The sequence below is a fragment of the Pseudonaja textilis genome, chromosome 2, assembly GCF_049901715.1.
Source record: "Pseudonaja textilis isolate UNSWEBS1 chromosome 2, rPseTex1.2, whole genome shotgun sequence".
NCBI classification, from domain to species: domain Eukaryota; kingdom Metazoa; phylum Chordata; class Lepidosauria; order Squamata; family Elapidae; genus Pseudonaja; species Pseudonaja textilis.
Window position 1 is genome coordinate 100,018,036 of NC_141991.1, and position 24,858 is coordinate 100,042,893.

The window sequence follows — 24,858 nt, forward strand, 5'->3', positions numbered from 1 at the left end:
ACTTTTAATGGTGCTTCAGGCAGTATTTTTAATTATGCTTACTATCAACTTGTATTGTATGGCTCCAGTATTTTCTGTAGTGGCTTATAGACAAGTCCTTGCTTACATTTTAGATGCAACTAAAGAATTTCAAATAAAAGCCTAGAATAATTTTGATACATTTACCATCTGTTCTAAGTCTGGATTGATTAAGGTGTCAAAAGCAGGATATTGTCACTCATTTGTTTTGTGTTAGTTTCACAGACTTTTTGAGAAAACAGAAGCATCTGTCTTACTCTAAACAGGTGGGAAAAGTGAGGGGATGAAGTCTCCTGAAAATTTCAGTCTCTTGGGGACTGTTGGGATTTTTTCTCCTATTTTTTCTTCTTCTGTTATTTTGCTTTTTTCTCATTCACACTCACCTATATCTAGAAAAAACAGATAAAGGACAGCATATGAATAACAGGCTTTTCCCCCCTGCTGGGTTAAAGTACTTATGGAAAATATACCAGTATGATTGTTGTCCACACTGCCAACCTCTAACCTGCTTCCTTTTTGTGTCTCTTTAGATACACTGCAAAGAATATTGTCCAGGTTATCTATGGGCCACACGTTAAAGCAATTTGTTGACTCCTCTGGGTTTGCTGTTTCCCCCTTACTCAACGTAACTAGAGAGCAGGAAAACCATTGAACAATCATGTAATTTGAAAAAGGGATTTGGTGATAGGATATTACCCTCTTCTGTGGGCTCCTTCTTGTGTATCTCACCTTATGTTCAACAAGTTGCTTGGAAGAAAAATAATGTCACAAAGAATTGTATCATTCCAGTGTTTTGTTCTCCACCCTTGTACTACCCAGTACATAGAACTAACAGCTGAGCAAATATTGCACAATTTAGGTAAGAACCTGAGTCTGGTACAACTCTTTAGAGTGGCAACAGAATGAAGGTAACCAAGAGAGACCAGGCACAGAAGAGAAGCTCACATCAGCCTGAAATGACCTATAAGTCTGTCTCTGCTTCCACCCACTACTGATCACCTAATGTTACATCCGATTAATGAGTTATGCAGTGTAATTTTATTCATCTTTGAGTAGGAATAAGATGCTATCAGGTTAAAAGTGAGAGATTAAAAAATGCTAAGACCAATTGAGCTAAGATCAATTAGCTCACTCAAAGGTTGGGAATGAGATGAAGGCAATATTGTGAAGACCTGGTGGAACAAAGTTGTTGCCAAGTCATGTTTGGTACTGTTGGTTGGTTGGTTGGTTTATCTGTCCATCTCATATCAGTGATTCTGGATGGCAAGCAACCATAAAAGCCAATTAAAACACAATATAGAAAAAAAAGTAAACAGAAGAATTAATCAGCCAAGAGATTCTCCTATTGAAGAGGTATCAACACAATCAGGAAAAAGAGTCTCTCACATACTCACAAGCTCAGGCCCAAGCACATAACCAAGTCTCCAAGGCCTTCTGAAAGGCCAAAACAGGATCAGAGCCATTCTAAACTCAGGAGGGAAGATGTAACAGACAGTAGGCATTATAGCAGAAAAGGCACATCTTCTAGTCCCAACCATCCATCATGCCTTGGCTGAAAGAACCCAGATCATACCCATCTGGGATCTGGCCCAAAGTAAGCTTTCATGCCTAAGGGAAGGCTAGAATTTACAATCTCTTGGTTTCTAGGTCAGGACTTTAACCACTACTTGTTACTACAATACACTACATTATTTAGAATTTAGTACAATAATATGACAGAAAGGAGACTTTGAAATCAGAAAATATTTTCCTTTTTTACTGTGATTTAGGATGAATAAAAGAAATATTGAAAGTGTTAACAAATGGGGCACAGAGACTAATGGATTATCTATAGATCAGACAAATAGATTAAGAGTTAAGAAAAAAAAATATGGATTGCGGAAGATAAACAAAATCACACAAGAGCAATCCAGATGGAAACAAGTATACCAGAATAAATCTGTTATTTCTGTGTTTGTTTCCCTTCTTGAAGAAATTTGAAGAAACAAGATATTGTGAGGTGAAAACACAAGGACAACACTCATCCTAAAAACTTTGCTTGAGAAGGGATTTCAGAGGTGTGGCCGTGGTGGCGCAGTGGCTAGAGTGCAGTACTGCAGTCTGCTTCTGCTGACTGCTGATTGCCAGCAGTTTGGCAGTTCAAGTCCCACCAGCTTGAGGTTGACTCAGCCTTCCATTCTTTTGAGGTTGGTAAAAGGAGGACCCAGATTGCTTGGAGGAAACATGCTGACTCTGTAAACTGCTTAGTGAGGGCTGTAAAAGCACTGTGAAGTGGTATATAAGTCTAAGTGCTATTGCTATTCATTGGCCCATGTTAATATCAGATGACCCATCAAATCATGCAACATTCTATTGGTTTTCTCTATTTTCATACATATACAAGGAAAGTTGCAATTCAAAAGTCCATTGAATCTCCACATTGTCTTTTGATCTTCAGAAGCAAGTCCTGAATAATCTCAAAGAGCTGAAGGTTCAGTCTGAAGGGTACCTTGTTTGAAGTTCTTTTAAGATTCATGCAGTTCAATCATTTATTGATCTTTCCAGCACCAGGGAAAATATGTCTAGGGCTACCATATATGAATAGACAACTAATTAGGCTACAGCAGAGAATTTTTGGGATCTGTTTGCTCAATCAAATGATGGTCTGGGATTCACAGCCTAGATCTGATAGAAATTGAAGGAGCACTTGTCAAACATATTTTAAGCAGCTTCTTAAGCTCTGAATTGCATTTGGACTGAATAACTTTCCTTGATGCATGGTGGGGTTACCAATATCCTTCTCTTCCACCATTGTCCAACTTGCCAACACTACACCAACCCTCCGATTTGCCCTCTTGCCAGTTTCCTATTCCATACATGAGACTGGTGGAGGAATAAGCTTTCTTTTCCTACTGAGACATTGCCTGCCCTTCCCTCTTCCTCTGGCATAGCTAATTTCCCCAAGGAGATGGATTAATTTTTGCATACACAGGATGGCTGTAACACTCAGCATTCATCAGCCACGCTGCCAGTCAAATGCATTCAGTGTCTAGGTGTACTCTTTAGTGGGACATGCTTCATCATTCACAAGGCAACACTGGGGTCTTAAAAGTCACATTTAGAGGATTAATAAATAAAATAGCAATATAAATAACCATGCGGGCAGGTTTCTTCTGTGCATAGCTGGTCCAACTCCTAGAAGGATAGCTAACAGAGTGCGTAGAACAGAGAAAGTCCTGTTCTGCTTATCCACCATACTTTCCCAACTTTATAGAACGTATGAAGGGGAGTGTTAACCTAATATTCTTTAGAACAGCAATCCCCTATATTTCTGGTTCCATGGACTAGCAGCGGCAGCAAGGAGGAAGGGATGTTTCACATCTGTAACCAACCGCTTGTGCAAGTGGAGCTTCATGTGCTCACCCAGCACTTGCACAGTCCAGTTCCCAGTGGGCTACAGACCAGGGGTTAGAAACCCTTGCTTTAGCAGGTATCCTTCTATAGGTAGCATCCTCATCTTCTCTCTTTGAGCTCTAGCAGATTTAGCTAATGGTAAAAAGGGAAGGGAGAGGGGGAGGGAAGAGAGGGGGTTATGTATTGAATGTGTATAGTTGTGTTAAGTGAAACTAACCTTTAGATGTTAGCTCCAACTGTTTTGGAGGGAAATTTAGAACGTTTATATTTGGGTGGGCTTTTTCTAGTTCTATGATTGGCTAAGGCCCTGTGGGCCTAGAGTATAAATCACAGGCATTTGCCTGCAGTTCCTCAGTTCCAGTTTTGAGTCAATAAATGCTGTTGCAGCTATGCTGGTCTGGTTCTTGCCTACTGAAGCCCCCTACACAATAGAGGGAAGGGGAGAGGGAGGGAGGGAGGGAGGGAGGAGGAGGAGGAGGAGAGAGAGAGAGAGAGAGAGAGAGAGAGAGAGAGAAACCTAGTGCAGAACTTTTAATGCTCTCTTAAACTTTCTGAAAACAATGAAGCCTGCATTTAATTGAAGGGAGCAGCCATGTGAATTTGGTGCAGGAAAAGCAATGACACTGTATCACATCTTGACATTTCATGAAATTTCAACAGCCTAAATACACAAGGGACAGAATCCTCTTCATGTGTCTGATGAAATGAACTCCGGTCTCTGAGGGTTAATGGTATTCTTAAGTGGTATTTCTGTCACAGTTAACTGGAATGTTAAATTCCCATCATAATCCTGATGACCATTGTCCTCTCTCTCTGCACACACCATTCTCCTAATGGGAAATTTGCCACATCACTCAAAAATTGGCTTGCTTTTTTTGGAAAAGAAAAGCCATGTCATCCCCTGCTAGGTTAAAATGAAGTGTAATTTTTTTTCTTCTTCCTTGAATTCAGCTCTTCCTAAACTGGGCTTGAAAGCATCTGGATATCCATTCCCGTTCAACAGCCCAGGTGAAGAGTCTGAGCATGTGATATCACTTCCACAGAAAATGGCTTCCCTCATGGGACCCACCCTGCTGGAAACCTTCTTCCCAGAAGTTTTTTTTTTTTTTAATGAAATGCTTGCCAAAGTGACCTCATTAATTAATTAAACGAGTTAAGGCTCTGTCCCTTTACTTCAATTAATTGCTCTCCTGTCATCTGGGGAAAATTCTTTATGCCTCATTGATTATTCTGGGCTTTGCTTGATCAATAGTGCAATAAGGCACCAAGACTTGAAAAAACTATTGAAGAGAAAATGTGGGACACTTGAGGGAGAAAAGTCCAGCTCTGGATGAAACCAAGGGCCAGCAATGCCCTTGCCACTGGTCAGCTTCTCTACTTTTCAGAGGCACTCTTTTAAAGGGAAGATGCAGAAAGATGCTTTTAAAGATTTATTGCAGGCTTGTTCTATGTCACAATGTCGTGCTTTCTGACCGATCAGCGATGTTAAGTACTGATGTAACGTCTGTGTATAATATGCAGAAAGCAAAAAAAATATGCCCGTCTGCTGATGGGAATTTATAATAATTAAGGTTGTCCTTTTCCTTTGCTGAGTAGCTCATTAAGTCAGTGATTAGCAAAGAATCTGAACAAGTAGTTCCTGCTTGTCTCTTGGAGCATCAACAGAAATTAATCCATTATAGCTATCTTTTCCAGTTCTGGTTCTGGGAATCAAAATCTCCAGGAGAGACTTGCACAGCAGTGGATGAATATAATAATAACGGTGATGATAAAAAAAGACACAAAAAAATCTGGATAGTGGACATGGCAGTACCTGGAAACAGCAGTATAGAAGAGAAAGAACTGGAGAAAATAATAAGATACAAAGACCTGCAAACAGAAATAGAATAACTGACAAAAGAAAGCAAAGGCTGTACCAATAGTAATACGCAATCTCAAAACAATTGAAGCATCACTTGAATACTATTGGCATTGACAAATTCACCATCAGTCAATTTCAAAAGACAGCTTTACTTTGAACAGTTTACATCCTGTGACAATACCTCTAACACCATTTACCAAACAAACATCTAACAAATACTCCAACAAACATCAACATTTGCCTATCCTAGGTCCTTGAGAAGGACTCAATAGGTGGATAAAAATGCCAAATACCATCTGAACATCTGACTGACTCCGTGAAGAACCATAACATATCATATCAATAAGAAAGGATAGGGACTTTTTTTCCATCCTGTGGGTCAGCAGTGGATAGGACCAGAGATTGCAGCCCACAGGGCCAAGCATTCGAGGCAAGGACCTGCAGGATCATCCCGTTGACTTGCATACTCTAGTGCAAGGAGCTCCGCTCCCAACGCAGCGTGGGAAAGGAAAGAACCCGGAGTGGCTTTGTTCTCTTTCAAATATCCACCACCATGTTCAGGGCAGCAGGGTGGTGCCCAACACAGCTGAATAGAGAGCAAAGCTTTCAAACATCCCACTGCATGTTCGGGTGGCAGGGCGGCACCAACGCGCATTGGGAAAGAAAGCAAGCAGCATGTCTCAAGTCAATGGGGTGAGCCTGAGAGAGGGAAGAGAGGGAATGAGAGAGAGAGAGAAAGAGAAGGAAGCAGAGAAAGAGAAAGGAAAGAAAGAAAGGGACAAAGAAAGAGGGGATGGAAGAAGTTCATGGAACAATTAGCTGACAAAGATGCTGGCAAAGATGTTTCCCTGGAAAAGGGCCCTAAACTAGGCCTCATTTCAATCTGATGCATCAGGTCTCTCTCTCTCTCCGTCCTCCCTCCCTCCCTCCCTCTCTCTCCCCTCCCCTCCATTCCCTCCATGCCCCCTTCTTTGTCCCTTTTTCTTTCTTTCCCTTTTCTCTTTCTTTTCTTCCTTCTCTCTTTCTCTCTTTTTCTCTCTCTCTTTCCCTCTCCCAGGCTCACCCCATTGATTTGGTGCACCGTTCCACTAAGACTTGCTTGGCAGGTCCCTCCAGTGCAGAGGCTCATTGGGGTGGACCTGCAGGGCCGGCACCTAGAACGCGGCAGTGCCAGCGTTTGAAAAGTAGAGCAAAGCCAGAGGTCGGTAATGTTTGCTGCAAAGAATCACAAAAGCTTCTGGGTTGTGCACAAGAGACACACATGTCAATGCAATTCAGCAACATAAAATAAAGAAATACAAATAAAACAAATCAACAAGAATCAGCAAAGCATCTCTGATTAGATTTTATTCACTACTAGAATCTAACCAGAGACGCTTTGCCGATTCTAGTCCAATGACCTGCTCCAGCAGGGTTGGAAGGGAGTAAGTGTATATGTGTGTGCATGGCTGTCAAAACTCCAAAAACAGGTCAAATAGTTTTAGGGAGGCCAGTCATAAATTAGAACACTTGCTAAGCAACCGGCCATTAAATGAGGACCACTTGTATTTGGTTTGCCAGTCACCAAACTACACTCACCCAGTCATGTGACCAGCAAGCCACGTCCACCCAGTCATGTGACCAGCAAGCCACACCTACCCAATCACATGACCAGCAAACCACACCCTCAAATTAGGCCATGCCCACAGAAATTTGAATCCCGCCCCTGGGTGGGAGGCATTGAGGATGAGTTTGTAGCACCAAGGGGGCAGTGGACTGAAAAAGTTTGGAAACCACTGGTCCAAATCAAGGGTCTGCATTCCTCCATGTGTTGAGTATGATCAACACACCTGATAGAAAATCCCGGGTTCACACCCCAAAATTGTGAACGTACTATGTAGTAGGCCTGTTGGGCTATTCTTGAATTCTTGTTGCTAGCTACTAGTTGATTTCCAGTCTTTCTCTGCTTTTGTACCACAAGGAAACATAATTCCCTAATATGCTGTGCAAGGGGAGGTACAAGAAATTAAATTTCATGCCAACAGTATGCCAAAGCTAAAATACCTACAGTGCAAAGGACTTGCTGACCTATACTCACTCTGTTCACACTCATTTTTACTTACATGTACCAGGTACTAATGCAGCATATTTTATGCTTTACCATTGACTTCAGTCATCTTCACTCTAGTGATAAGAGGAAACTGAATAATGCAACAGAAGAGCTTCAGCGATATAATTAATGAATAACAGAATAAACTGGAAATTAAGGGCTGGGTCAAATATAAGAGAATTTAAACCAGTTATGCTGATTTCATAAAAGGGAAGCCACAGCTGTTCTCACACACTGCTTGAGGATGGACCTTGTGTTCCAATCATTGTTCAGTGCAAAGGGCTTTGAAAGTTCTTCAGAATTATTGGAAAATTTGCATCCCCGATATCAGTTATCAGCCACCTTCTGTGTCAAAATTTAGCAACATAAAAATTCCCCTTGTTCAGATTTCTATAATGAATGCTTTTAACATAGAAAAGCAGCAAAAATTATGTTTAATATTTACATTTATAACACTAGTAAATATGTTAACATTGGTAACAAATGCATTGTTGAGAGGCTTAAAAGATGGAAAGATCCTCATGAAGAAAGTCTATGTGGTTGCTAGGAGTCAAAACAATTTGATGGCATATAATCAATTTAAAAAGTACATACAAGTTCAATAACCTAAAATAACTTTAGTTATTCAGTTCTTATCTTCCCATTTCTGCAGCTGTGTTTGTATTTGGGGTATACAGAAATATATATTCCATTTACTGTTTGGAAATGGGCCTTTGAGAGTCTAGCTTGATAAACTAAGCAGAAAATTATGTTCCATTGTTACAAATTAATGAATGAAATAATCTAGATGGTTTGAGCTAACAGAGCAATACTAAGAGTTATTTGTTACATCCTTGAAATCTAACGCTTTATATCACAGCTTCTGAAAGGGCTAATAAAGTTAGCTCATTTTTAAGAATAACCTGATCCTTGTTTATTTAATTGGAAGCTTGACAAGGATTTCTCTGTAACTCAGTTCCCTTGGATGACCATAAACTGTTTCTCCATCTGCTGCAGAACTCTGCATGCTGGATTTTCAGTTGCTGTCCAGGGAATTTGGCAGAAACCATTTCTCCTGCCAAAGATTATTGAAGATTATCGAAATTGAACATGGCACCTCCTGCATGCAAAGCATGTGCTCTGCCATTTGTATGTGTGAGACAGGGACACAGATTAGTCCAAGTAACAAATTGTGGAGGCTGATCTTCTGGAGAAAGTACTCTTTGTCCCAAGTCTAGCATACATTTCTCCATGGAGCAACATCTCCATCTGGTGGCCCGTCAAAATATTAGTTCATCATAATAGCTGAAGATTTTGCTCCTTTTTTTCAGCAAGCAAAAGCTACCAACTCAACTGCTGTATATCACAGAAAGGTAGTTACTACTTCAGTAGCTGCTTCTGTACATATATTGTTTATATGTTATTGCACATAATCAGTATTTTCCTACTTTTTGTTTTATGTCTTTTGGGGGCTTTTCATCACTGCAGCCTTAAGCAATTCTGAATGTAAAGTGAGTATAAATGAAGCCATTTAAAGAATTTCCTTTCAAGATTTCTTTCTTTCCTTGGTCTGTTCTTCTGTCTGGATTGCACTCTTCATGGTCTTCATTGCCCCTCCTGGGCCTTTAAAAAAGGAAAAGATAGCACCAAGTTTACTATTATTTCCATGAGTTGATCTAGAACAGTGTTTCTCAATCTTGGCATCTTTTAAGATGTTTAAAATGACTTCATCTCTCAGAATTCCCCAGCCAACATGTTGTTACAGTTGAGAAACCCTGCTCCAGAAGGCAAAACTGGCAGAAGTCTTGTCAATTTCAACAAATCAAACTTCTCATTGTTTCATCTCTCGCCCACATGCACACCCACACGCATACACAAAGAGACAGACATATCCAACAAACATGAATGTTCCATTCTACAATTTATAACTCAATTGAAGCTGTTGTAGAAAGCATCTGGTAGCAAAACTACGTGTCATGCCACTACCGTGGCTTTCTGTGCTACAGTAGTTTATATTCAGAAAGAACAGTGTCACATTTTCCCTTCTAACAACATTCAGATTTTGTGCACTATGATCATAAACGGTGCATAACGTGTGCTTAAAACATTGGGATGAGGAATTATTTTTGTACTCTCTGTGTGGAGCAGGAATAGAGAGGCTCTTGTTACTCCAGAAGCTGTGTTAGCTCAGGGGAGGATGACCTTGACTGAATGGTGATTTCTGAACTTTTCTAAAAATCAGTTGAGAATCTACATTACCTGCCTATTCACATCATGTTACAATCAGCAGATATGAGCATAATTATACACCTGGATTCATGTGAAATGTTTCAGATGATTTGAAGAAGGGACTGAGGATTGGAGGAGGAACTGGAGGGACAGTGAAAGTGCCACTTAAAAGAAGTGTCACTTAAAACCTTTACCCAGAAGAAATGTGAGATGACAAAAATCCTCCCAATCAGTATGACAGCTTCCAGATGAGTTGACACATCTTATCAATAATATCAGTGAATATGGAAATGCCCGAAAGTAAATTCTGGCACATCTAGGAATAATAACTAGGATCCCAAATTGTCTGCTGCTTCCCATTCTTTAGTCTGATGGAACAACACCATTTTAATATTATCAAGGTGCATGATAAAAATGCCCTTGTAAAGAAACATCTCATGAGAATTAAAATAAACTAAAATATCATTGGGAATTTCAGGGATGAAGGAATAACTGGGAGGAAAAGTTAATTCCCAGCTTTCAAATAAAGTGAGGAATATGTGAACAAAACCCAACAATATTTGTGTTATCCAGAAGAGAAGTTATCAGGGGTGGGATTCAAATTTCTTAACAACAGTTCTGTGGGTGTGGCCTAATTTGTGGCTGCGGCTTGGTCACCATGTGACTGGCTGGGTGTGGCTTGCTAACTGGGTATGGCTTGGTGTTCATGTGACTGGCTGGGCATGGCTTGCATGTAAATATTATAAATATTTATGTAAATATTGAATCTTTTACAAAAAAGAGCAACTTTTACCCAAAATCAGGCAAAGCAGGCAAGCTGATTGAGTTGCTCACAGAATCACAGATTTATTCATCTTTCTGCAATCAGCTACCTGAGTCTGTCACAAAATTTACTTGCAAGCAAACTCACAAAATTAACTCACAACACACTGTATGTAAAAATTGAATTTTTGTGTGAAAGTTCAAGGAAAACAAAACTACATTAAATGTGTGTGTGCGCGCATGTGAATGACTTTAAGAAAGAAGATAAAAAAATATAACGAGAAAAAGAAAAGAAGAAAAAACAAATCAAAGAAAGAACTAAAAGTGTGAGAGGGTGATAAAATAAAATATAAATATAAAGAAAAAAGATATATAGAAGTAGTTTCCAATCTCCTTTATAGCAGTTTTAATTGTAAATTTATCTTTTGCTCTATGGTTACAACATAACTTTTCTATATGTAATCTATTCTGGCTAATCATCACAACCATAAATTATAAGGGTTTTTTTTTTCTGTTCCATGCAAAAAAAAATCTACCAGGAGTTCCCAGATTGCAATAAACAGAGATTGTCTTTTCTCTGATCAAAGAAATTAATTCAGCTATCTCAGCATGCCCCATCACCTTCACCAATCATTCCTCCATTGTGGGTAACACTGAATCTTTCCATCTTTGTGCATACAATAATCTAACTGTAGTTATCAGGTATAAAACCAGAATTCCATAATTTTTTTCCAACTGTTTTATCTATCAATGCCAAAAGAAAAACCTCTGGTTTCAATTTAATTACTTATTAAATGTATTGGCCACCCATCTTACCACAGGGTAACTCATTATAATTATAATTATAATTCATTATATATTAATCTTTAAAATCTTCTGAATCAATCTATGTATTTGAATCCAAAACATTCTAGCTTTTTTTACACATCCACCAAACATGATGAAGTAGCCCTTCTTTTGCTGTTCACATTTCCAACATGAATTTGAAGTGTGTTTATTATGCATTTTAGATGAAACAACACTGTTTTCCATCCAGCTGCATATCATAAAGAAACATAATAGGCTCATAGCCCAACTAAAAGCTCGATTAAATTTGGAGATACATAAAAAATGTAAGACATCTACAGGGCAAAGGAGGGAAAAAATGCTTAACTAGGTCCAGCTGTTTGCTTTCGCTTTTCCCCACTAGATGGCAGGAGTATTCCAATTCAGCCATGCACAAAATTATAGTATCTCTAAGCACAAAGCTGATTTCCAAAGGCTGTGCTTTAAACTTTACATAACTGAGCAGAAGCTCGTTATCTTCATAGAGTTGGCTGACTGTGCTGTAAAAGCTCCTGGAAATGCATCCCCATGGGGCAACTTCAAAGGGCATCCAGGACAGCAGATCATGTGTCTCTCTGAAACCAGACGCTAAGGTAGAGACCCTTTATATCACCATAACAAATATTGCTGCTCTGCTTGGACAGCTATCAGGTACAACAGCTATTTTCTGGCTTGGTTTGAGGTGGTGGCTTCCTGCATTAGAGCATTAGAGGTCAGGATAAATCCACAACCTAAATCTAATCTGAATCTAATTCTGCAGTTGCTCACGAATTAGAACGGAGCCAATGCACATCTATATGCAATCTACTGATAGTAAAAGGAGGTGGCTATAGCTTTGGCCAGTGTGCTTCTCAAGGCCTCTGGTTGCCATAGTGGTGGATGACTTGTTCCACTTGATGGCCCAGCAAGGCTTTTCTCATAATGGCCACAATATCTGGGTTCTGCTCATAGACTCGTGTCTGGGTCGTAGAATTTGTAGGAAGGGAAGTTTCATCAACTAGTCCATTTACTAGTCTTACTCTGTAGGACTAGGATACAATCACGAAGGACCACTTTTTCATATTATTGGGGAATCAGTACGGTGTAAAATCTCCCTGTGATGGTAGTGGTAGTGTTTCTTATCTTTTTTTTTTTTTGGCACAATCATATTTTAGGGACCTTATTACATTCTCTCTCATTTATTTTATTTTTTATTTATTTTTTTATTTGTCAATTGCTTACAAGATAATAGGTATAAGTAAGAACATAGTTATGAATACATGGATACATATAAGAAAAATAAAAATTTGCTCCAATTATCAGTGGTTTATATAACTAAAAGGTTTTAGAGGCTGAACTCTGCACTTACTGTGCAGTAAGACAAATTAGTTTTCTAAAAGGATAAACAATGTTTCTCTTTAATGTCTACTAATTGTCTCTTCTTTTCTCACAGTTTCCACTCTGCCTTTGTGTTATCTTCGTAACTCCCTCCTCTTCACTTCCTGGCTGGATGTCCTTATAAGGAATCATGCAATTAACCCTTTACTTGGATTTTAATAATGCAATATGCATAATGCTACACTTTACCATTTCATCACAAAGTCGATTTCCATCAGGCCCGAACAAAAAGGAGGAAAGGAAGAGATGCTTACAGATATTGCCTTGTTCTAACCCCTAAGAACGTAGCACGTTTATTCTTAATGCCTTCTCAACGCTACAGATATCTTCCAAGTACTTTCTCAGCTGTTTCTTTAATTAATTGTTGTGAATGAATGGGCTAACAGAACAGTCTCCCAAATTAAATAGTAGTGAAGAAGGTGAATTAGAGACTTCTGGTGGGGAAAGGGGTAAAGGAGAGTACGTGTCCGGATCCAAATTTTCCTTGCCATCAACCTTAAAAGCTATTTTTAATGAAAGCAAAAGACATTGGCGATACCTTGGTTTTTCTGACATTCTGCCTAATCTGGCTAATTCATGAGATACAATGCGTTTTATATTTCAAATGAATAGCAAGCTACACTACTGGTTGGAAAAAAGTGTATATTACTTAAAGGGGATATCATGTTACCTCACCCTTAGTCTTAATAATTAGGATTAACATAATATGAGGTTATGAAATTGATGGCCACCAATTGAAGCAGAAAAATTATAAGGCTCCCATAAGTAGCACTGAGGCAAATACAGAGATAGCATTCTTAACCACTTTATGGCAGAAGGCAGTTAAGCATATTAATCAGCTTCTAGAACAGATGATAGCTTTTCTTCTCAACCTATAATATTTATATACCTCTCTATTATTTAAATTTTGGGGAAATAATGAGAAACCTGGACAAATCACATTAACAGCCTTTTCCCACTTCCACCTAACCATGGCATAACTGTGACCTGGCAACACCTTTTTCCTGTGCTATCGTCATGACACTGCCTTTCATGTCATTCCCAGTTCATGAGTGAGACATCCTTACCTATCAAAGGAGGGTTTTCCCCCTAGGCCAGCATCGGTCAAAGATGGCTGCCAGATGTACAAAACCTGTTAGGCCTTGTGAGCCAATACCTGGAAGGGAACTCAGGTAATTGCAGTGACTTGGAACAAAGGCAAGAGAGGGATCTGCAATGAGGAGACAAGTTCATGCTAGTTTTGTTTTCTGCTGACTTAAGGGTTCATTTGAGTGGCTAGGAAGTTTCTTAAGGCTTGGAACTGGGAATTTCTCTATGCAATGTCTTAACTCTTAGAAAGGATTCTGGAAATATTCAGAACATATATATTTTTCAATGTTCTGAGCAAAGTGGCTCATTGAAATGGAAGAAGCACTGATTTCAGATCATATACATTTGTATTTCTCTCTTTGTTCTATGTCTAGTTCCTAATTCTTCCTATGAACAATCAGAACAGTGATCAAGAAAAACAAAAATTAGTTTAAGTATAACATCTATATTTCACATTTGTCAATATAGTTCTGTAAGCTACAAAGCAACCTTTTATGGGGGTGGGGAATGGGGCAGTGGTGGTATTCAACAGGTTATGACCAGTTCTGGAGAACCAGTAACGGAAATTTTGAGTAGTTCAAATCCCACCTCTGACTGGCCCTGCCCCCATCTATTCTCTGCCTCCTCAGTCCCAGATGATCGGCTGGGTCTTCTTTTGTTGCCCTGCACAGGAGAACAGAGCTGGAAAGCAGGTTAGTGAGGTGGGGTGAGAATAGAGATTTTACAGTAACCTTCCCCTGCCATGCCCACCAAGCCACACCACACCATGTCCACTAAGCCACGCCCACAGAACCAGTAGTAAAAAAATTTGAATCCCACCACTGGAATGGGGGGAATAGGCATATAGTTCAGGCTGTATTTCAAAAATATTCAGCTTGATTGATGGGGGAGGGGGGAGGAAGGTTCTACGCATTAAGGGTCCCAAAAATTTGCTAAATTATAGTTTTAGCAAAGACAGAAGTTGTATACCTGCAATTTATTAAAGCAATTCTGTATTTTTCAACCATAAAGAATAATCACATAGTCCTAGGGAAAAGTGAAGCTTTTTTACAGAGTTGTATCTAAATGGCATGCTATGAAGCTCCCTTTCCAAATTATTTTTATGGAGGCGTGTAAATACATGAAATACTGATAAGAATGATAGTTCAGCAACATCTTCAGCATTTCATATATTCAACTCTTATTCCACACATACACACACACATGTATATATAGTGTGTGTGTGTGTGTGTGTGTGTGTGTGTGTGTGTTGCGCGTGTGGGTGTATACATGCATACCATATATACAGTATATACAATATATACAGTGTGTTTTTGTGTGTATATACTGTATATACTATAATTATGCTTTTGTTTGGATCTTTTTTTGTTGTTTGTTTATTTTCTTTACTTTAAATCCAGGTGTGGAAATAGGAAAACGTTCTGTGCTTATTTTATTGCAGCAATGCTGTGCATTTAGGAATGCAGCCAAAAATTAAAAACTTTTGATCAGCGAACTCTAAAGGAAAGGAAGAATGTGTATCAACATTAAAATGATTCTTTCAGAATCAGCCTTTATGGTTCTGTTGTGTTGTTGTTGTTGTTGCTGCTGCTTCCTTCAACCAACCTGACATTACAATCTGCCTCTGCCTTCCCTTCTCTGCAGGCAGAACAGTTTGCTTGCTAAAGGGCAACAATGTGTATTGCAGTTTATACCCTCACTGGAGTTTCAGCAATGGAAGGGTTAAGGCAAGCTGATGGCCACTAAGCGAGTGAGCTCATCTGAGCTGGAAAAGGCTCCAAGAATTCTGAGCCACTCAGTATCAGAAGTGGGGGATATCTGAAGCTGGAAGCAAAGCTACTTAGCTAATTTCAACATCCACCTAAGATACATTCCATGCATATTCAGAACTGCAAGCCAACTGATGGAAGCCAGCAGTTCTGTAAGTACAAATACTTGATATTCTAACTGGGTGACCGGTAGCTCCGTGACTGATAGAAACGGATCACCGCGAAATACAGAGCTATTAATTAAATCAGTATCTCAGAGGAACGGAACATCTCAGACCCTTAAAAATGGGTCTTAACTGATTTGTTTTTCTTTTGCTTGAAGCTAATCATGTTGAAATTAACATAACCTTTGCTTCTTTGCATGAGCTGAAAAATGCTGGGAATCAGAGCAGTGTAAACAGGCTTTCTGTTTCAGTTCCACCCATATTCGGTAGTTAAAATTCAGAAGCATCAGTGACAGGGCAAACTTTTGTGTGGTGCTTCTGCTCAAGTCAACTGGCAAATCAAGATTCCAAAATAATAACTTGGGAGTTTCCCAACGAAAGGCAGGCGTTCGGTCTTCTTGAAAGAAACCGGGGAAAACAAGCTGTTAATTATGCAGTCCAGGGATGGGCAGGCTTAGCCTTTGTTGGATCTAGGTTTTGTTTTTGTTTTTTTAATCTTACTAGAATCCAGAGATCCACCAACTAAAATCTGGTGCAAAAGTCAGGACTTGAAATGAAAATATTGTGAAGCCAAGATGCGTTTCAAATGCTGGAATTTAATACACAGCCTTTTTTTCATGTGAATCCACTTTGTCACCCTGACTTTTCTTCATTTTAGCTATGCCACTTTTGCAAGGGGAAGTAATTTTGGTTAAACATATGGCATTAGGCATTTTCATTAATGTAGTACAAATTATCCAAAGATCTAGTAGTTGCAATCTATTCACCTCATGTGCATTCTGCCCTGGTGCCACAGAAGCGTTAGTATATAGGATTATGTGAAGACAACTTGGATCAATGAGAACCCTCACAACAATCTGCAGATGCAAATTGCAAAGGCTGTGTTTACACTCCCCAGATTGGGAGCCTTCCAAGTAAACTATCGGATAGACTGTTTCTATGATCTTCAAAGAAGGGCTGTGGATAATACTATCTGGTTCAAATATCACAATCTCAGACAGGGACAAATTAAGATTCTGCAACCCAATCTGCAACCCTTTGCAAGAGGACTGTGGCTTCGGCACTCTCTCTCTATGTTAGCTTCTGAATCATTCAGGCCTTGCACAAATATATGGATAATACTTCACCCCTTTTCCTACTAGTGTTGGCCTGGCCTGGCCTGGCCTTTCTGTGGTTGAACAGCATTGTCATTTTCTTCACAGACTAATCTCTTGAGACTCTGTGGAACAAGAAAAAGTGTTTGTGCATGTTTGACCTCAAATTTATTACAATTTGCCAGTGCTCTGTGCTAGTTTTCTACTAAAGCAACATAAAAGGAGAATCTATGGAGGGTACTAGAAAGGTTTGTGCATTATGAGCAAATTAGCTCTGGTACATTAGGCTAAGCTGCCAATAGCTTTTCCCTCCAACAGGAGGAGACGAGCATTAAAAATTGAAAGTTTGATGACAAAAATCAAGGGATCAAATCTCCTAGGTTATTGATTAAACCAAACAAACCACCAGAAGCATTTCAAGGTGGTGCGACATTCACATCCTCCCAAAGTTTTCTGGAAAGGTAAGGACGCAAAGGAAACCGCTTTCAACTTCCTTTAGTTTTTAATCAAGGTTAGAGACCACTTCCCCCACATAATAGCTACTAAATTGAGAGAGATTCCACTTCATGTGCCCAACCTTACCTGGCTATTCTGAGGAAGCAGAACATCTTGTATCTTTGGTTTCAGAGCTTTCAAGCAAGATATTCAGCATCATTGTACCACTGAAAACCTTGCAAATATTGGAAAGATATCTATAAATGCATAGACAGCCTGAATGATGAAATATTTCTAGACCCCTAATATTTAAATCTCTCATGACTAATGTTCTTAAATTCACAAATCCACATATATTCTCAACATTTCTTAATTTATTTTATTTATTTATCACATTTCTATTACACCTAAATAACTCTCAGTTGGACAATTGAGACAAATTGCTGGAGAATAGATAAGGTGACAAGATGTCTCTAGGTACTCTTTCTTCAATAAAATTGTCCTGAGCATTAAATCAACTTAAGTGTCATTAAATAATATTTTCTAGAATGTAACTTGAAGAAAAGGTACAACAAAGATTTGAAATACCATTGAGAGTAGTGTCTTTCCTTAATTGGCATACTCCTGTGTTCTTCACATCTAACTTCTTTTAATGCAAGGGTGGAGAACCTGTATTTTATTTTATTTTCTCTTCCAGGCCACAGGAAAATTCCATTCACACCGAGGGATTTCAGAAATATGCTGACAATGCTACACTTCACTAGATCCCAATTTGTGACATAGTTGTTCTACCAATACATGCAAAATTATTTATATAATTCTAGTATTAAAACGACTAAAAATATGAGTTGTAGCACAGTATAGTATCAAATGGCAAGTATAGTATACCACGGCCAGTGAAAGACAACAAGAATATCCAGAGGTTTTCTGCCTACCTGATTATAATTCATTCAGCTTTTTATTTTTATTTTTTAATAGTAAACTGGCATGCTCAAATGCAAGCAGCCAATTTCTAATTCTTGATTTAGAAAAAACCATTGTCAAGTCCCATTAGGCCTACATACATGTTTAGGAAATAGCAAGTGTCGTACTGTAATCCATTGCTTTGTTTGAAAGTATGACTATCTGTTTTGAAAAATATATATATATATTCAGATGATCAAGAGCATCTTAGAAGCTAGAGGGGATAGAGAGGAACAGCCCCATTTCATACTGAAATATTTTGTCATGTGCCACTTCATAATGAAATATTTTGTGACTGTCCATGCAAGATTCACTATAGCAATTATTTCCAGCGAGATCCCCTGCTATGTGATTTCAGAACTCTGGATGTGCCCACAAGTCCATTTCTCTTGCAGATAACCAGAGATCAGCTGACTTTGCTGTGACAGCGGCAAAACGTTGTATCAGGTTACACATTTGATCATGCCAAAGTAGCATGGTTGTTCTGTTATTTTGGGTATTTCTCTATGTGGTGTGGGGTAATGTACTGCAGTACAGTGTGTGTTAGCTTGGCTAAAGTTGCAGGAAATACGACTTCAGCAACAGAGTGGTCAATGTCTGGAATACTCTACCTGATTCTGTGGTTTCTTCCCCAAACCCCAAAAACTTTAACCTTAGACTGTCTACTATTGATCTCACCCCTTTCCTAAGAGGTCTGTAGGGGGCATGCATAAGCGCACCAACGTGCCTACCCTCCATGTCCTATTGTTTCTTTTTTTTCTTATATGTATCCTTTTTATGTATTCATAACTATGTTTATACTTATAGCTATTATCTTGTAAGTGATTGACATCGAACTTAGTTTTGCGATTCAGTGCATGTTTTTTTTTTAAAAAACAACAACTCAATCACAGATTGTCCACTTTAGTCAGAATTTCAAGTGACAATAGTCAAAATGGGCTTGATTCATGATTTGACCTCAGAAATATATAAATACAGGTAGTCCATGACTTACAATTGTAACTGAGGCCAACATTTCTGTGGCTGAACAAGACAGTTGTGAAGTGAATTTTGGTCCATTTTTACAACCTTTCTTGCACCATTGCTAAGTGAATCACTGCAGTTGCTAAGTTAGTAACACAGTTGTTAGTGAATTTGGCTTCCCGCTGACTTTGCTTGTCAAAAGATTGCAAAAGGTGATTGTTCTATCGCCAGAACAAAAGCAGACTCGAAACCGGAGTTGAATTCAGCTCTTTATTAACTGTCAGTAACTTCAACTAAAGTCAAGCCGTGGCAGCCCTTTTTATAGCGGCTGCTCGCGGCTCGCAACCAATGGCATTTATTTAAATTTCCCGCCGCTTAGGCGGCCAATCAGAACTGTTGTTATCTACCAATCTCTAGCAATGGTATCTGTCCAATAGGAATGCAGTATTATGAGTATGCAAACAAGTACACTACAGTGATCACATGACCTCAACCATCATAAATATGAGCCAGTGGCCAAGCATCTGAATCTTGATCCCATGACCATGGAGAATGCTGCAATTGTTGTAATTCTGAAAAATGGTCATAGGTCCTTTTTTTTTCCAGTGCTCTTGTAACGTTGAACTAGTGGTGGTATGCTACCAGTTCGGACCAGTTCAGACAAACTGGTAGTAAAAAAATAAAGCCAAAGAACAGCTGAAAGGAGGGAAAAAAATCGACAATCATCTAAGAGGAAAACGAAGAGAAAAATGCAGGATCGGCCCTCCCACCGGCTCCTTCGTTTTTCTCTTCTTGCTCCTCTCAGCTGATTGGCGCTGCAGGTCTCAGCTGGTATGGGGAAAGCTGCACTCCGGCATTAGGCAAAGCATGCTCACCAAGCCGCACCCACCAAGCCACGCCCACCAGACCGGTGGTAAAACAATTTGAATCCCACCACTGCTTTGAACAGTCACTAAACAAACTGTTGTAAGTCTAGGACTACCTGCAGCTGCTGTTTTCTATAAACGAAGTTTAAATTTACAAGAATCCCTTTAGGATGGGATCAAGACTTCCAAACTTTACCAAAATCTATGCAGGCCTTTTTTTTTTCAGCTAAGCTCCATTTGGAGGTGGAGGAGGGTGAATGAAGATATCTGTAACTTTGTTGTTTATGGATGGAATTTAATGTCATTTGCAGCCCCAACAGTCTGTGCTGGAATAAATATCCATTTCAATTGCAGATCGATGTATTGAAGGCTGCTCTGCAAAGAGATGGGATAGCTGCAAAGAATGAATGTGGTAGAGCTGTTTGTTGGGTATATATAAATGTATGCACATGAAAACAGAATATAAAAATGATTTCTTTGGAGGAAATAGTAAACAAATTCCATTATTTATAAGGCATAATATAGTAGGCCCAATATAGGCTAAAATTATAAGTGAATTAGCACAAATCAGACACAGCAAGCAATATACAGTATAAGCAACTCCACATTCCCACATCTCTCCCCTCATGTTGCATCAGAACCTTCAGCGGCTTTGACAAATCTTTGACAATTATCCTTGATAAATATTACTGGCCTACCAAAACCATCCCACTGTGACAAAACATTTCATTATTTACATATCTGCCATGTCATGAATTGTCATTGTTGTAACTTGTAAAAACGATGTTAATGATATGATGCTTGAATATGTTCTCCTGCAGAAAGTGCAGGAGTTGAGCCTCTGGACCTGGGATCTGTAGGTTAATGGAGCCTGTGAAATAGATATGCCATCTATCTTTGGTCTATCTATTCTGCAGTTGCCGTTATACATTTTATATTATGGTTTGTTTGTATGCGAAAGTGCCATTTATTTGTGTTTGTTTATCAATCAGATTTATATAGCTATCCAGCTCACCAGAAGTGACTCTAGGAGGCACACAACAATATACATAGATTAAATAAATAAATTGTGATCTATTGAGTAGACTAAATGAATGAATTAATTAATTCCATTAAATTGTTTGCTAGCTGGATTAAATGCCCTGCCATGCCCATGTCATGAGGATTGAACGCCTTGCTATAGATGAACTTGAACATGGTTATAATCAGAATAGCATAGCATAATAAAAGCACTTGATAAATGTGATATCAGCAAAGCAGTGTGAAGACCTATGTATGGATCATAGATAAAACACCAAGGTGTTTTCATCTCCGTGTCAGACATCTATGGAGATGCCCAATCATTCCAGGTCATGGTAATCTCAAAGGCAGCTGGACTTTCTTTGTTTTCCCTTGAAGACATTTCATTTCTCACCCAAGAAGCTTCTTCAGTTCTGACTGAATAGTGGAGAATGGAAGGATTTATATTCTGCAATTTTTCCATTCTCCACCATTCAGTCAGAAATGAAGAAGCTTCTTGGATGAGAAGCAAAATGTCTTCAAGGAAAAACAAAGAAAATCCAGTTGTCTTTTGAAAAAGCACCTTTTGGACTCTGGGTCAGACCTAATTTGTCTATTTGAAGATTTAGACATAGGGTTCCATTCCTAACCACAAAGTCAAAATGCAACATGTCTATTCTTGCAAGCTCTGCCCTTGCATCACCAAACACAAGTAAGTGAGGCTGTGTTTGTGTAGTGATGTTGTGATGTCCATTTTATCATTTAACTCTTGTCCCATCCCATGGATGCCCATTTTTTGGAAACAAACTTCAACCTTTCTCCAATTTTAGAACCATCTCACAATATAAAGCCCCCAAGATTTAAAGTTAATTTTTATGTCACTTTGGTATGCTAGTTTGAACATATCTGCCTGAAAGAAAAACAGAGACTTTAAAGTAGCCTTTACCAATCTACTATCCTCTAATTCTGCTGCATCTCAGCTCTGCAATATTTCCCAGCCAGCAGGACCCAGATTGGGAAGCTGTTGGAAAAGCTGTTTTTAATTAATAATTAAGCAAACAGCTAAACCATACAGGTACTGTTTTGGGTTAATAGATCTTAGACTCAGTGAAAGACTTTTTTAGCTGGCAACTATCAGAGAGAAGAATGAGTTTGCTGAGTCTCCCTAGAGAAGTTTAGCTTGGCTTCAATTCAAAGCCTGGAATTTCAACCGAACATTGGAGCAGCTAAAATCCCTTCTACTGGGAAATGGAATTATCCACCATCTTCCAGTCTGATAATGTTCTTGAGTAGGTTAAATATTTTGGAGGGTGGGGGGTTCTGTTGTCCCACCAGCCTGTTATTTGCCATGAGAATTACTGGTCAAGAAAATAAATAAAAAATACCTCATTTTTTTAAGTCAACACAATCTAGATGGAAGAACCTTGAGGCCAATATGTAGGCTCCTTTTTTTCAGGACTATGCAATATGGTTCCTTCTGCAGTCCAAAGGACAATTCTTCCTGGGCCTAACTGTGAGACAATCACTGAAATCTGACGAGTGTGCTTCCACTACAAATAGACTTCTGACATTATACACCCCTTGTACCAAGTTCTCTCAGGGGACCTTGATCAGAGGCCAGAATTTCAGACGAAGGCATGCCCTTTCCTGGATTTATGTCCTAGCCTTGGTGTGTGGTTAAAACAATGAGTCAGCCCTGCCCATAAATAAATGATGGCCCATGGTTTGGGCAGAAGTGGAGAATTATATCTAAAGCTGCTCAAATAATCTCAATTCCTGTTTTTCTCTCTGTGTTCCTCTCTCTTCCCCACCCATCTCCAGAGGTGCTAATGCTGTGAGCCTATAAAACCGGTAGCCATGGAAACCCAAACCAAAGAAATGGAGGCGGGAGAGAAGTCCCCTGAGTCCAAAGACTTGCTGCACAGCCAAACAGCCAGTACCTTGTGCATCAGTTCTCGGAGTGACTCCGGCTGGAATACTCCTCCCCGAAACAAATGGGACATTTACCACAAACCAGTCATTGTGCTCTCAGTAGGCGGGGCAGTGTTTCTCTTTGGGATTGCCATTACTAGTCTGACTTGCCTCACCCTGGACAGAAACAACAACACAACCAGCATAAGCAACAACATGGGCAACAAAACCAGCAACATAAGCAAGGAGGTGTTTAAGCTGTGTGGTCCAGCCTTCCTTTCCCTTGGCCTCATGATGCTTGTGTGTGGGCTTGTCTGGATCCCCATCATCCGCAAGAAGCTGCGGCAGAAGCAAAAATATCCCCTCCTCCAAAGCATTAAGTCCTTCTTCCTCAACCGCTGAGGGTAGCTTCTCTTGGGTTTGGCCACAAGGCCACTTTAGCAGGCTAGGTTCTTTTTGTTCCAATATCCTGCAAGTCAAACCAACTCTGTTCTAAAAGTGAGATCACCATGCCTTTCTCTTCCTTTTGTCTGTTTTGGATTAGCCCATTTGGGGCAAAAATCACCACAGCTGTCCCTGGGTCAGTGTCCACCAGTGAATGGTTTTCCTTTTCAACAAGAGGAGCATATTTTTCCCTTGCCAGATCAACCCCCCAAACAGTTACTTTGACTGAACTTGATTGTGCATTTAGCATACTGAATATTGCTTTGAATGTTGATTATACTGATTGACTTTGAGAGCCTCACAGTGGAGATGCCGTCTTATATATTTTCATAGAAGAAATTCTTTGGAGGAAAACTGCTTGCAGAAAATAATGCTCAAATGTTGTCTTGTTTGAATGAGTATAATGAATGGATTGCAGAAAAAAGATAGTCTCCCATTCCATTGTGGGAGAAAATTTAGAGTGTAGAGACCAAAGACAAATGGTCTTAGAGAGGGAAGTGATATAGAAAATGCACTTGGAAAGTGGTAGGGATGCAAACTTATCAAACACCGAAAAGACTGAATCTTCCACAAGGAAACTGGATCCTATTTACAAAACCTGCCATGTTCTCTTCGCTAGGTAGTTAGAAATATCCTTTATTAGTAGGGGTGGGTTTTTTTCCTTATTAGTGTTCTTTTTTATTTGAAAAAGCAGACCAAGAAACTATATGGATCAGATGTATACCCATACATCATAAAATTAGCTCCAATGAACAGGAAGAGATCCAAGGACAACTTGAAAAAAGTCATTAAAAGAAAAGAACAAACTCTTTTAAAATTATGAACACGAAATCAATTTTTGAAGCATACCTTGAAAGGTTAAGATGTTTGGATGTTTAGAATGGCTCTTTGTTCTTACATTTTTCCCTTCGTCATCTGTTTGTGCTTGTGGTCAGGGAGAAAAAATGTCACTGACAATGTCACTTTCTCCAAGAGAAAATTGAAAGGAAATATTTCATTAAAACCCAAACCAAAGTGCTCTTGAGTGCTCTATATGCCCATTTCTAAGATCAGGGAGCGATTGGACTTGGCAAACAGGAAGGGGAGAAAGGGCTCAGGCTGCAGTTCAAAAACGGGAGAGAGAAATGATCTGCACGAACATCACACCAAAATGATTTTGGAGACTACTTCAAAGACCATTGGATTGTGGGTTTGTAGTTGTTACAATGAAGTATGGTGCGGATATTAGGTTGAAATAAATCATAGATGCATCCCAGAGGTTTTTCATGTACTGTATTTCCTTACAGAGATTAACTTTTACAGCAATTTCCAGAGGTGGCCTTTTAGACCATGGTAATATCTCCCAGATGATACGAAAGTGCCTCTTTATGGGGGTTTGTGGACTTCTTTCCCTCTTCGTCATTTATGATTGCTTTAAGAATATCAGACTAAACACTGGCCAGCATTTTCTGCTTTCCCCAGTGCAAGAATGGAACCTAAGGACAAGAAGAGATGAAATGAACCTCAGTCCACTCATACAAGTAGCCCTTGACTTACAACAGATTATAAGTTGTGATGGTCATTGAGTGCATCATCACATGTCCACACCCACTTTTACAACCTGTTTTTGCAGTGATCATTAAGTGGTG

General features: G+C 39.3%; 1 protein-coding gene across 3 annotated transcripts; it reads left to right on the plus strand.

Moving 5' to 3' along the window:
• Positions 1 to 11,633: 11,633 nt before the first annotated feature.
• Positions 11,634 to 24,485, plus strand: PIRT (phosphoinositide interacting regulator of transient receptor potential channels). Of its 3 annotated transcripts, none has more exons than XM_087924704.1 (2): positions 11,634 to 11,807; positions 22,697 to 24,485. In XM_087924704.1, exon 2 carries the CDS (start codon positions 22,733 to 22,735, stop codon positions 23,186 to 23,188), a length of 456 nt encoding a protein of 151 aa, XP_087780830.1. In that variant the 5' UTR covers positions 11,634 to 11,807; positions 22,697 to 22,732; the 3' UTR covers positions 23,189 to 24,485. The 3 variants fall into 3 exon arrangements, with proteins under 3 accessions (XP_087780830.1, XP_087780831.1, XP_026551868.1); XM_087924705.1 differs by having other exon boundaries at positions 11,634 to 11,749; XM_026696083.2 differs by lacking the exon at positions 11,634 to 11,807 and adding an exon at positions 15,251 to 15,543.
• Positions 24,486 to 24,858: the final 373 nt, after the last annotated feature.